The sequence below is a fragment of the Thalassophryne amazonica genome, chromosome 15, assembly GCF_902500255.1.
Source record: "Thalassophryne amazonica chromosome 15, fThaAma1.1, whole genome shotgun sequence".
Taxonomy (NCBI): Eukaryota; Metazoa; Chordata; class Actinopteri; order Batrachoidiformes; family Batrachoididae; genus Thalassophryne; species Thalassophryne amazonica.
This window is the reverse complement of record NC_047117.1, coordinates 19,502,543-19,516,905: the sequence shown is the minus strand read 5'-3', so window position 1 is coordinate 19,516,905 and position 14,363 is coordinate 19,502,543. Positions and strand designations below refer to the sequence as shown.

General features: G+C 41.3%; 1 protein-coding gene across 1 annotated transcript; it reads right to left on the bottom strand.

Moving 5' to 3' along the window:
• Window positions 1–8,380: 8,380 nt before the first annotated feature.
• On the bottom strand, window positions 8,381–13,697 carry LOC117525854 (SWI/SNF-related matrix-associated actin-dependent regulator of chromatin subfamily A member 5-like). Its single transcript, XM_034187781.1, has 21 exons — window positions 13,663–13,697; window positions 13,326–13,414; window positions 13,134–13,234; window positions 12,862–13,041; window positions 12,610–12,765; window positions 12,352–12,483; window positions 12,151–12,219; window positions 11,956–12,065; window positions 11,641–11,867; window positions 11,435–11,556; window positions 11,199–11,351; window positions 10,937–11,069; window positions 10,550–10,698; window positions 10,101–10,205; window positions 9,931–10,026; window positions 9,682–9,795; window positions 9,453–9,575; window positions 9,230–9,362; window positions 9,010–9,128; window positions 8,699–8,788; window positions 8,381–8,464 (listed from the first exon to the last, which is right to left on the bottom strand). Exons 1-21 carry the CDS (start codon window positions 13,695–13,697, stop codon window positions 8,381–8,383), a joined length of 2,520 nt encoding a protein of 839 aa, XP_034043672.1.
• Between the last annotated feature and the right edge of the window lie 666 nt (window positions 13,698–14,363).

Genomic DNA, 14,363 nt, shown 5'->3' with positions numbered 1-14,363 from the left:
GCACGTTCGCAACAGTAAAGTGTTGTTATTTGACCTATTCCATTGTCCGTTCATTTGCGCCCCCTGTTGTGGGTCCGTGTTCCTACACTTTCCCAACACACCAGCTGTCACTCATCCACGTCATCCTCCATAAAAGCCGGACTGCAACTCCACCTCCCCGCCGAGAAATCAGCTACCATTCAGGTAATTTTCTCTGCTGACTTAAAACATTGAGTAATAATCTGAACTTCTTTGCAGCCGTTTTCCTGTGGTGTTTTCCTTATCTGTGGGATTGGCGTTTGGTGTGATCAGCGACGGCTTTGCTTCACACCCCAACCAGATAAGTGATTAGACAGGAGCTGCATGAGTGTGTGATTGGAGGTGGAGGTGCTCCCTCCCAAAAGAACACAGACTGTGGGATTACTGAGTGTGCGAACTCACACTCATCAATACTGTTTCTGTTCTCTGCCAGCAGTACCGGGTCTGACTGCTGAAGACAGTGGCCACCTGGGGCGCAGGGCTTGGCGGCTCCGGTGTTCTTCAGATCCGTTGGTGGTGGAAGCTGTGTGGGATCCGGCTCTTCTCTCGCCAGACGTCTTCTATCTTCGAGCCTGCCCACACGTCACCTTGTGTATAATTGACATTCCACAATATTGTTATTGTCTGTACTTCGTTGTGCGATTCACAACATTAAATAGTTACTTTTTGGCTTATCCATTGTCCGTTCACTAACGCCCCCTGTTGTGGGTCTGTGTCACGACACCTTCTCAACACGTTTGATCTTAAATTATTATTTGCACCAACTAAACCTGACCAGAATCTCTTGGGTTGACCTTTGACCCCAGTGAAATCACTTCTCAGTGGATCTCAGAGTGAGGCAATTAATCAGATTCTGGACTTCGACTACTCAAATGAAGTCAAGTCAAGTATGGGAGCATGTCCTACTGCCGTGCTTGGCCACATCCACAACACCATTGAAAATCGCCTTGGATCCTGGATGGTAACCACCCAGGCAGAAGATCGGCCCGTTCCCACATCTCTAAAATAGCAATCTATCTGCCACAGCCAGGTGAAGCTTTGGAGTCCCCTTGGCCTTCTCCAGCCACTGGGGTCCTCAACACTCAGGCACCCGTGAGCTGCTCAAGTGTGTCTCTCTAAATAACCACTCATTTGACACAAATTTGTTCCAGTGGTACCTAATGATCCTTGGAAGAGACCTGGTATCAAAGACAACCACCTTATGTCACTGTTTAGAGTCCAAGTCTTACAAGCATACAGGCAGGTAACACCAGGAACTTAAATACTTGGATGTTCATTTTCCTGTAAAGATATTGGCATAATCAAACACCACTGTCCAGCAACCTAATAATCCCATAAGCTCTTCCTAGGTGTCTCTGGATCACAAAGGCCAAAAGACCCAGAGACATGAATGTCTCTGCAAAAATAAGTGAATATCTCTGCAAACTCAATGCTTTTACTACATGTAGATATACTTATGTTGAGTCCAAGAAGTCATTAAAAGAGTGGATCTTAATCTATATCTAGGATGGTTACCCTTCCTCACTCAGCTTCTCAAGTGCTGCATTCAGAGGCCACCATTGATTCTACAAAGATCACAGCATCTTCTGCAAAGTCAAGGTAAGTAAACCTCTTCTCACTAACAAAAACTCCTAAGTCACTGGTTTCCACAACCCTACCAAACACAAAGTCCATGCAAGCATGGAAAAGTGTAGAAGCCAGAACACATCCCTGATGAATACCTATTTTTAATGGGAAAACTCAGAGTCTCTGCCTCCACTCCATACAGCACTCACAGTATCTAGACATCGGCCGGCGATAATGTCCAATACGTTTTTGGAGATCCCATGAACTCTCAGGATATCTGGCAGGATTTGTGATCACTTCAAATCTACTCTCTGCCATGATGGGGATCTGCACCAAATCTAATTCACCATGGACTATAACTTTCTGTGCATTATTTTGTCCATTAAAATTATTAACTTCAACTTGCATTCTGAGTCATTCTGGTAGAAATGTGAATATCCTTGCAAGCACCTTCCCTGGCACAGAGAGCTGTATAGTTACCCCTATTGTTATAGTTCATGTGATAATCCTTTCCCGACTGGGACAACAACTCCTTTCTTCCAGTCTGTAGGGATGAGACCCATCTCCCAGATTGAAACAGACGTTTGCAATTCAAGAAGAACAGTGCTTCAGACCGCATGGAGGATCTCAGGTTGGATGCTGCAGATGGACTACGTTTGTATTATGCTCAACCCTGAAACCCTAATCTTCCAGCTTTTGAAGTAAACGCAATTCAAAGTGAAGACATTATTTGGATAAGATGGGAAATGTCCTGAGGACAAAACAGGATACCAGAAAAGACATGCACATCCACGATGTATAAAAAAAGGTGTGCTGGATCAAAAAAGACAGATCAAAACCAAAAAATCCGCACAACCTGAACGCTCCCGTGGAAAAGCTTTATTAGGAACAAATAATAGTGACGTTTCGAATTTGATCTTGCAGCATGTCTATATGTTTTGTTGTGTGTTGGGGGGTTTGGCTGGACATTTTGGTGTTGTTTTCTTTTCTTTGCTCTCAAGGTGGTATGCAAACTGTTTTTTTCTGTGGAGAAGGTGCTGGCGGAAGAGTCCTTCACCTTCATCAGAACTATTGGCTGCACCTGCGGAGGATGTTCACGTGCAGGCCTAACGATTTGCAGCACCTGTGGATGATGCTCACGTGCAAACTTAAAGACTTTCAGCTGAAGCAGATAATGAGATGGCGTTCTGCATTTAAGCCATGAGTGATTTGAGCAGAATTGCCGGGAACTCGACCTTGTGACGTTCGTTTGTGAGACGCTGAGGACCGCGCCAGGGTTTGACACATCGTGCCTGTGAAGGAGGACGGGTGAGGGACACATGCTATCAGCACACATCAGAGGTGATGATTGTCTGAATAAGTGTTAACAGTAATTTGGTATTTTGTTACGCAGTATATTTGAACATTGATGAGAACTGTGCAGTTTGCTCCTCACTGTCGTGGCGTACGGATTGATGATCCTCCACCTGTTGTGAGAAGCTGCTCATTTACATAAAGTGTTAATTCAGACCTGAATGTGTTGCTGATAGTGTGTGCCTTTGAAGGATATTTATTGTAGCTCTGTTGACTTACCTCACCTTTTCCGTCCTTCACAGAGTCAGTTTGTCATATCCACCTGGGGGGTGTTCGGCGGTGAATCTGAGTCCAGAAGCGCCGGGCTTTGATCCATTTGGGCGCTGGAGAGCGCGCCGTCCTTCACCTCGCCAGACAACCGAACATTTATGTTGTACACAAATTATTGCACAGGAGGGAAATAAATTTGTTTTGTTTTTGGAACCGCTTTCTGGTTATTTAGCGCTGGGCCCTTGTCAGATGCTGGTTCGGTTCTCTGACCCGCGTCAGCACATAACATGTTTATTTATTTATTTATGTATTTGTCTTTATACATGGATATATGTATTTATTTATATTTGCATATATATTTTTATAATTGTGGTTTATCATTGTAGGTATTTTTGGCTGTGGTACTCACTGCATCACTTCAAAAGGTACTTATGCATGATTTATATCCATATAACACTGTAATACTATATGATGGTTTATACTTGATGTTTGTATTTTAGTGTTCAAGTTAAGATAACCACAAGATTATTTGTACCCAATAAAGCTTTTTGCACAGGAGCATTCAGGTTGTGCGGATTTTTGTTTTGATCTGAGGACAAAACAGAAAATACAGTTGCTTCCTCATAGCCGCTTTCTCATTCTAAAGAAAAACAAATTATGATTTTGTAAAACCTTTCCAAGGTTTTTCCTCCTGTAATGACTGCATCTGACTGATTAGTCACCTCACAGGGACTATCCATGAAGTTTGTCTTGTCTTTCCCAGGAAGATTATGTTTATTTGACTGATACAATTTGGGTCAATCTGCTCAAGGTGACTCTCGCTTCACTTGATTTTCTGGAATTCTGAGAGCTACACACACACACGACACTGTCAGTTTCGCAACACAACCTTCTGATTGTAAGGTTGGAGCTTAAACTTGTCCCGCTGTCTCAGATCCCTTAGATTAAGTGAAAGCTGAGATCCCAACAGGTCCTACAGGAACATTCAGCATACTTTTTGGATTTTTGCTTGTAAAACTGTAATGTAAAACTCTTAATATAAAGTTATGAACTGGGTAACATTCTGATATTACCCGGTAAAAAGCTAAATATTATTAGCTTGTACACACTGAACTCATTTGTCACTCTTTCCCTGCTATAGTTAGCTCAGGATAACACAACTAGCTTAGCCACTAACCAAACTGTTATTTAAAGTAGATGTATTTGTATTAGGTAACTGTCTTTATAACGGTCTATAAATTAACAGTTCAATAATGTCAGTAATTTCATTACACTGACTATTTGAGTTTCTTTTCAACCTCATTATCGTCATCTCTTGACCTCTTTCCCGAGATGCCGCGTACTGCATCCTTAGGGCCCCTTCACACATGTACGAATGTGGTCGAATTACACATGAATTGCGCATGAATCGTATGCAGTACATGTGAAATCGTAGCTGCCTCCAACGCCTCGTACACCTGTTGCTACAACTATTTGCGCACAGCAGCAGCTGAAAGTCAGAGTGTGCGCTGTGAGAGCCCATTGAACCCTCTCGCGGCAGGTGATGGCCAAATTCCAGCTGACACACATGAACATCTAACACCGCTCACTTGGCACTTAGAAAATGTGCGGTCATTTGTGAGCATGACAACAGTCAGCAGACGATCACCTTTGAGCTGGCGATGAAATTTCTTTAAGTGCTTCCATGAGCTGTTCCGCCATGATTCGCCCTGATTTGTACTTATTCGTACTATGTGTGAAGGGGCCCTAATCTTCATCCCCATTGTTGCTGTCAGCCGTCTCATTGCACTGTTTGAAATGTTTGGTTTTTCTTTCACCCTTATCTTCATCTCTTGACCTCTTCAGGGATGGTCCAGGCAGTAACCTCTTTATCTCTTGACCTTTTCTGGGAGAAACCAGGCAGTAAAGCTTCATCAATGGCATCACTGATGCTGTCAGCAGCCTCACTGTGCTGTCTGATATGTTTGGCTTTTCTCTCACGGTTATCTTCTTCATCTCTTGACCTCTTTTGGCAGGGGTCGGGTTCTGCATTCTTATCATCACCATTGTTGCTGTCAGCAGTCTCATTGCACTATCTGAAGTGACTGAAGTTAATTTCATCCTCATTCTCTTCATCTTTTACCCTTTTTCGTGACGGACCAGACAGTACCTCTTCATTAACAACATCACTGTTCCTGTCGGAAACTTCTCTGCACTGTCTGAAATGTTTGGCTTTCCTTTCACCCTTATCATCTTCATCTGTTGCCCTCTTTTGGAGGTGTCCAGGCAGAACATCATCAATTACTTCTTTGTTGCTGGTAGCAACTTCACTGCCATGTCTGAAAAGTTTGGCTTTTTTCATCCTCATCTTCTTCATCTCTTGCCCTTTGATGGGAGGAACAAGGCCGTGCTTCTTCATCAACAGCATTGTCTTCATTGCTGTTAGTATTGGCACCAGGGACAATGTTCTCCACTTGAGGCAAACCATTGTCATCTTGCTCCATTGTTTTCATTTCAACATGGTCATGAAGAATATCCTGCTCATTATTCGTACGCTGTCTCAGTATGTGATGAACAATTAAACTAAAGTGTCTCATACCTACAGGTTCCACATTATGTTGCTTATTTAAAATGTGCCTCTCCTGTACGTGAATGTGAACACATCTCGCATTTATGTCTTACTGTTCTTCACCAATTATATTGTTCTCAACAATCTCACTGTATCATTAGGCATAAATTCAGCATCATATTCTACAGAATTACTACAAAGCTCTATAGAAATGAATGTCACTGTTTTCATCACAAAACCTACACTTAAATAGTGTTTTAGTTTTTAGTGTGGGTTTAGGGGTTGACAGTCAATATATCAACTTTAAGTTGCATCCCTTGACCTCAGGGGCAACTTACATGTTGATAGCTGCAGCACAAAAAAAAGTCTGTCTTCTTAGAAAGTGTATACTGGACTGGAATTCCAGATTTTTTTAAAGATGCAAATCAAAGGAGAAAATCTTTTGGTAATGGTGTGATTTTGTGTCATGATGTCTTGTTTTAAAAGGGATAACTGCTTTAATTTCAGTGCAGTCAGAGTAAAGTCACGCTGTGAGTGGAGCGGCTGCAGATGTGTGCACGTTGTTCAGCAATGAAGACAGCCTGTTAAAAACAGCCTCATGCTCCGCAAGAGAGGCCGCTTGGTGCACACTCACACGTGTCTGCCTTTGATGCAGTAACAGTGAAAAGTGCGAGTGGAAGAAATACAGCTGCACATTCAGGCAGCCTGTTAAACCCAGGCTAAAACAGACACATGCATGCTGTCAGTTTAGTTAATAGAGTTTTAAAAACTAATAGTTTGCACCATGTGTCATGCTTAGTTGTCATGTTACAGGGTAACATATGTCACATGTCATAGAACCCAATGGATGTCAACCTTTTTTGACCTTTACTTTGGAGACCAAACATTCAACACAGTCCAAACTATTCCATTTATTATTTCTATTAGCTAAACAAGTAATTTGCATCACTATTTACCAAAATTGGGGCAATTTTAACTTTTGACCCTGTACAAACTTAAATTGACCTTTGTCATAATTTTTGCTGCTTTTACTGCATAACTAATATTCAGTCATAGACAGTCCAAACAATACTGTTTTAGAATGGTTATGATCAGACAAATAATATGGTTTACTTTTCAATATAATTGGAGTAGTTTTAAATTTTGACCTCTGTGTAATTCTTCAATGACCCCTGTAGGTCATTGGAGGTCAGCTCCAGAATGTGTCTGCGTAGGAAAAACTGTATTTGATTCAAACCGAGGACACAAACAAAGACACTGACGCAGAATAACACGTGTTCTCAGTCACATAATTTGAAAAAAATAAAAATAAAAAATACAGAGAGTGATACATTAATTAAATAAATCAAAGTACAAAAACAATGCCACAATATCATGAGCATTTTTGGGTGAAATTTTGATGTAAGAGACCTGAACTTCCTGAACAGTTAATCAGAAAAAAAAAACTCTTCTGCTAATGATCCAAAGTATATCAAGAAATACTTAACCAGCATTTAAAGTTACTTTCCAGATGTTTGCTCTTGACATTTTGTCCATTTTAGAAATGACAATGAAATTAAAGGTGTTCTTGTGTTGAGGATTCATTTGATCATGACATAAAGAACATTTTCATGTTTATTCTCACTTTAAAAAACACAATCATTATTTCAAAGCAGAACTACAGTAAAATACAGAAGTTGAACTCACAATATGTAACTGTCACCACATATTATTTTGTCTCTCCTGCTTGATTTTGGGTTTAATTTTGGGTCAGTTTAAACAGAGAAAAATACTCGTGAATGCACTTTGTGGAGTAAGGATTTAGTTTTTCAATAAACTGCTAGTTGTAACAAAGGAATTGTAGTTATTTGTGCATTTAAAACCTGGAACATCTTTAGATCAACGCTCTACTGCCCTCTATGGTCCACCCTGTGTAATGCACTGAGAAAAATGCCGAGATAATAACACCGGTGTAAAAATGAAATGTTCACCAAATGTTCTTTTCTGAATTCTCTCTTACTGACAGCTTCACAGCGGGGTGCCGTTTTCATACAGTAACACAGGTCCGATGTAGACTCGTATCTCCCATGTGCCTTCTGGCAAACTGTTGCTGAAATTTTATGTTTTGAAGAAACATGATTGTCTGAGCTTTTACGTTTATATTTTTATTTCATTTATGCTATTTTCATTTATTGCAGATTAGTTTTCACTGAGTTTTAAGGGCAAATTTTTAGAAATTTTAGCATAAAGAAACCTGAGTTGTATTTTATTCTTATTCTTATTATTTTACTTAATTATTTATTGATGTCATTACAAAATTCAAAGTTTTTAAAGATCAAGCCAACACAAATGTCTCAGCTAACACTGTCTGTGGAGAGACAAATGTCAATAGTTTTGCATATGTGCAATCAGAAATCATTTTTGTGAGGTTTATGACAGAATAAATAAGGTACACATTATGTCAAGATATTCTGACTTCTACTTTTGTTTTTGTCCCATGAAAACTTGCTTCAGCTTTTAATTCATGGAAATGTTTGACAATATAAATGTATGCAGCTTTTCATTTATGCACATTACACACATCTGAAGTTTATAAAAAAAATACATTTATTCTGTAAACAGAAGCTCTACAAATCAATTAAATATTTTTTGATGATCACAACAAAGCTGTCACGTTACTGGGAAGGGCCAGCACACAGTCATATCCTACTCTGTGGGGGTGTCGAGCGTCTTCCTTCTCTTCTGACATCGACACGTCTCTGAACTGTCCACAGACTTCCTTTTTTGAGCCTAGAAAGCAGTAAAATCAAAGAAATAAGACACACCAGACGTAAGAAGCTGTGAAATCAGAAAAGGTTCACTGTGATGGAATTATCAGCACTGATTCCAGTAACATGAGCTGGATTCTGGACTTACTGAACTCATGTTGGGGCTCACAGTCAAAACTCAACATGGAGTGAAATCATTAAAAAACTCAGTGTGACAGAATAATCAGCACTGCGTCCTTTAAGATCACAGACTTACTGAATCAGTGTCAGAGCAGCGTCTCTTTTTCACAGGAGTTTCTGTCTCCTGCTCTGTGATAAAATCTGGCTCAAATTTCCGTTTCTGAGCCTAGAAAAATGAAAATAATGAAGGAATACTTAATGTAGTGAACTGACAGAAGACTCTGGACTCACAACATTTTTCCAATGTAACGCAGAGAACAAAATAGGACACGAGTAAGAGAATCAAAGGATCCTGATAGTGACTGATCTCAGGAAGAACAGATAAAACATTCAATCATCCAGACAAGCAGATCATGTGATGAATATTCAGAGGAACATCTCAGCTACCTTCATGGTCTCTTCTTCATTCATTGTCAGCCTTCTCTTCATCATGGCCTCGGCTTTCTCGATCCGGGTCATGATCCTGTCAAAGTGCTTGAGTGTGGTGCAGCACTCCCAGAAGACAGCTGGAGGAACACACACAAACATAAAGACACAATACATCAACCTACTCAAAAAGTTTTCTTTGGGTTGTTTCTGTAGATGAAAGATGAAGTGAGTCATTTACCACAATATTCCATGACTTCCTCCGGAGTTTTTCCCTCAACCTCTTTGACGATGTTGTCAACTTTGTCTCTGCCCCATTTCTCAATGGCTTTGATGAACTGGTTGAAGTGTCGCCTCTTCCAGTCACCAAATCCCTGACATGAAACACATTTTTTGTTCATCCTTCCAGTCAGATTGGATCATATTAGTCAAAATGTATTGTAGTGAGGAAGTACAGTCAGTACCTGTTGAAGAAGTTTCCTCTTCAGCTCCTGTTCTTCCTCTGTGAGAGCCTCAGCCTGGTCAATCTTAGCCTGTTGCTCTTTCTGGACCTGGTCTGAGCTGGGAACATCAGGCTGATGAGGAACCTGAAGAGAGATGACCACAGACTGACTTAGCCACGCTTCTAAGCACATTCATCAACCGAGATTTGGTATCAAACCTACTCTGAACTGACAACATTCATCTCTGTACCTTTTGGCCAATGGTCTTCTTATAAAAGTTCAGCTCCTTTTCCAGAAGCTCAGACAGATGTGGAGGATAGAACTGGAAGTCCTGGATTTTTGGCTGCTTGGGAGGACGAGGAGGCTGGAAATGGAGTCAGAAAGAGATTACACCATAAACAGGATTCCAAACTATCAAGCATAATGGCTCTATAAGCTTTCATATTGCTGCAGAAACATCTTGTATTCTAACAGTGTTTGTAAAGTCATCTGTTCTTACCTTTGGGGCTTTGGGCTCACAGATTTGCACATCTGGTTGTTGGCTCAAAAGTGGTTTCCTCTCTCGCTTTGGAAGCACGATCCAGTTGGTCAAGACCTGAATGAAAAGAAAAAAAAAAACCCTGAAACCTTCATGTTCTGGACTGAGACAGTTAAGAGCAGAATACTGACGCTGGCTGATGTTTTTACCGCTTCCTTGCCGGTCTCTGTGTCCAGGTTGAAGTTCCTCAGAGAACTCTCACCCAAAGCAGAAAGCCTCTCCTTCATCTCCAGAGTCTAGTACAGATTAAGGACAATGAGGTTCATGGTGAATACTTCAGAAAAATGCAGAACAAAATTTATGCCAATATAGTGAGTAAAGGATGTGATATGTTCATTTTAGATCATAGTTCTTTCAGTAACTATTATTGTTGTTTCATTTTGTGTAGATTTCATGACAATACAATGTGCAATTTACTGAACTGGACAACCTTTGAGTAAATTTCATGAATAAGCAGGGTAACGTCTACATTTAAAGATACTGTGCATAATTTAAACAAATTCTGGTGATGGTGCGGTTACGTCCAAATCATCACAGACAGTTATTGTTTATTTTTTCCGATGATTCATACTGAACTCACCTTTCTTTCACCCCTCTCCAGGATCACATCGATATCATCATCTGTGATCTCGCTCTCTGCAGAAGCAAAAACATGAGAGGCACCGTGACGGATGATGGACAGCATCTCATGTTTTCCAAGCTGGTTGGAGCTCTGGTTTGCAAGTCTTCCTGTAATTAAAGTAAGAACAAGTAAAAGTTAGTCATGTGTTCTACTCTCTCAACACCCCATCGTAGCAAGGTTCTGTTCTTCAGAGACAAAGTGCACTGGAGATGAAGTATCTACAAGAGTCTCAGGAGAAGACTAACTGTGAATGTGCAGGACGTCTCTGCTGACACGTCCATCTAAACCCACATACATACAGTGTGAACAGCAGCTATGTAGATTTTATCTTGAGACATGATGTACCTTGCTGGATGACGATGGAGTCCAGGCGCAGTTTCATCTCTGATTTTTCCATGATCCTCTCTTCCACCGTGTTGGCCGTAACGAATCGAAACACCCTCACCTGTTTCTTCTGACCGATCCTGTGAGCACGGTCCTGAAATAAAAACGTGTGATTGGTCAAGTTCTCTGTTGAAGACTGCTGTTACAAAACCCACCCACTCATTTAATCAGAACCTGTAACCACTTACAGCTGAATAAGGAATCATCAGCTCAGAATACTAACCATGGCCTGAAGGTCAGTTTGAGGGTTCCAGTCTGAGTCGTACAGGATGACGACGTCAGCTGTCACCAGGTTGATCCCAAGCCCACCAGCCTTGGTGCTCAGCATGAAGATAAAATGACTGCTGCCGGGCTCATTGTAAGAATTGATGGACCTCTGAAAACACACAATGATGTTTGAAAATGAAATTCCTATTTACTAAACTCACATTGTAAATGGAAATCATGTCAATATCACACCTGTCTCTCCACGTGTGGCGTCTGTCCATCCAGACGACAGTAACTATAGTTCCTCCACATGCAATAGTCTTCCAGGATGTCCAGCATCCTGGTCATCTGGCAGAAGATAAGCACACGGGAACCTGGAAAATACGGAACAAAGTCATGGTTGAGAATGAAATGTACAAAAAATGTATACCAGCCCTGAAAGAAGGTCATCCACACACCCTGCTCTTTGAGTTTGGGCAGCAGCTTGTCCAGCACGACCATCTTGCCGCTGTTCTCCACCAGGTGGAGGTCGGTGCTGTAGGGGGGGCCCGGCTCAGCACCCTCAAACAGGTACGGGTGGTTACAGCATTTCCTCAGCTGCATGAGGATGTTCAGCAGCTGCATCTTGTCCATGTTTCCAGCTGAATTCAGAATTTCGACGTTCCTCGTCAGAATCCTGGTGTACCTGAAGGGTTGTGACATAATATTATGTTGAACTCGGAAACAAATTAATGTCAGTTTGTGCAAAGCAAAGCTGAAGTGAGAAAACTCACCACTCTCGCTGCATCTTACTCAGACCCACGTGAATCTGGATCTCCTTTTTTGGGACGAGACTCTTCTCCACGTCGGCTTTGATACGACGCAGCAGGTAAGGATGGAGCATCTACAGACAAACAGGTCAAAGGTCATACTGGCCAGATAATAAACACATCTCCAAAGTATGAGACTGGTTCACATTCAATACATACAACATGAAGACGTTCAACCAGCTTCTGATCGTCACCGAGGCTGTTTGTGTTGAACCAGGTGTCAAAGTCCTTTGGGAGAGAAAATAAAATAAATTAGTAACATAATCATGTATAAGTCCATTTTTCTTCAAATTACAAGCATTACTGTCACACTTTCTGCTCAAATCCAGATTGTTCTTGTGGTTTAGTTCCATTTCTCACCTCTGATGAGTTGAAGACTTTGGGCATCAGGAAGTTGAGCAGAGCCCACAGCTCATGCAGGTTATTCTGCAGCGGAGTTCCAGTCAGCAGCAGACGGTTGGTGGTTTTCAGCTCTCGCACAATTTCTGAGAGCTTTGAAAAAAACCAAAGACATTTTTGCTTCCTAAATTTATTTTGTAAAATATGAAGTTGTTCTGTAGAAAACAAGAAGAACAAACATTGTTCTGCTCCACTTTAAAGGGTCATATATGAACAAACCTTTGAATTCTCATTTTTAATTCGATGTGCTTCATCGATGATGAGGTATCGCCAGCTGAATTTTTTGAATGCAGATTTTTCAATGATGAGCATCTCATAAGACGTGATGCACACGTCCCATTTTCCCGGCAGCAGCACGTCTCTGATCAGTGCACTCTGAAAATGGAAAAAACATTCCATTTGAAGCAAACACAAATTATAAATAAAATATATATAACTGTCATTCTGGATAAAGAATCATCATAAAATTACCCTCTCGTCTTTCTCCCCGATTACACAGACTGTGCTGAGGGATGGAACCCATCTCCTGAACTCCTCCATCCAGTTGTTCAGGGTTGATTTGGGGACCAGCACCAGATGTGGTCCGGGGATGTGTCGGTACGTTTTCACGTATCCAAGCAGAGAAATTGTTTGGAGCGTTTTCCCCAAACCCTGTCACACAGCACACACAGTTTGTTTGTCAGACAACAGAGTTACACAACAATATGTCGAAGTGATACTTGTGATTGTGAGGAAGTTCTGACCATCTCATCTGCCAGAATCCCGTTGGTGCCGGACTCAAACAGGGAAATCAGCCAGTTCAACCCTCGTATCTGGTAATCCCTCATTTTACCTCCTTCCACATCTGCACAAAGGAAGGAAACACACAACCATGATTTGTGTTTGTCATAATCTCCATGTCAGTGCGCCTTCCATGAAAAAAGGTCATTTCTTACATGCTGGAGATTCCTTGAAGCGGGAGAAGACAGACGTGCTTGATCTCATGTCCTCGTCTTCAGACTGCTCTGTTTGGTGATGTTGTGTGCTGTCAAACACAACAAAGACCAAACATGTTCAAATGAAAATGTGCGGCAGTTGGTGTCACTGTTACATTAAATGATTGTTAAATTAATTGTAGTCCTCATAAAAGTAAAAAATAAGATTGTAAGTACAAAAATCAGCCAAAGACACAAACGTGTTACATCTACAGTTCAGACTGAAGAGAGTCTTATTATTATTATTATTATTATTATTATTGTTGTTGTTGTTGTTGTTGGTTGATTGTGTACTCACTTTGCAGCAGACAGAAGCTTCCTTTTTGTAGCCATCTTTAGTCGGGAAACTGGTTTGAAAAAATGAACAAAAACAGGGTCAAATTTCTTTGAAAATTTGTAAATATCTTGAATTTTCACAGAAATGACACTGACACTGTTTTAAGGCAAAAACAATCTGTGCATTTCAGTGAAGTCATAAAATGAATGTATGAATACAACCTGGTGAAAATCTGAAAAAGTTCAACAATCAAAGAGTGAATGTCAGTCTAACAATGACCAAGACCATCATTAAATCTGCTAATGGATGGAGCAGGTTGGTCAGAATTCAGGACCCCCCCCGACCAATGCAACGACGTGGACACTCAATATATAACTCAGCCACATGGGATGTGCAGCCAGTACATTCTGAGTGCCGGTCCCAAGCCCGGATAAATGAGGAGAGTTGCGTCAGGAGGGGCATCCGGCGTAAAACAAGCCAACCCAACTATGCAGACTAAGAATTGAATTTCCATACTGGATCGGTCGCGGCCCGGGTTAACAACGTCCGCCACCGGTGCTGTTGCCCAACAGGGTGCCGGTGGAAATTGGGCTACTGCTGGGCGAAGACGATGAAGAAGAGGAGGAGAACGTTTCCACAAACAGCGGGAGAAGAAGAAAACTAGAAGGGTGGAAATGACAGTAGGGACTTTGAATGTTGGTAGTATGACTGGTAAAGGGAGA

Coding starts and splice junctions, on each gene's coding strand:
- LOC117525854 (XM_034187781.1), bottom strand. CDS start 13,697: ATGGCTACAAAAAGGAAGCTTCTGTCTGCTGCAAA. Junction 12,484..12,609: donor TTAAAAATGAGAATTCAAAG/GTTTGTTCATAT, acceptor TTTTTTTCAAAG/CTCTCAGAAATTGTGCGAGA. Junction 11,352..11,434: donor CGCCACACGTGGAGAGACAG/GTGTGATATTGA, acceptor GTGTGTTTTCAG/AGGTCCATCAATTCTTACAA.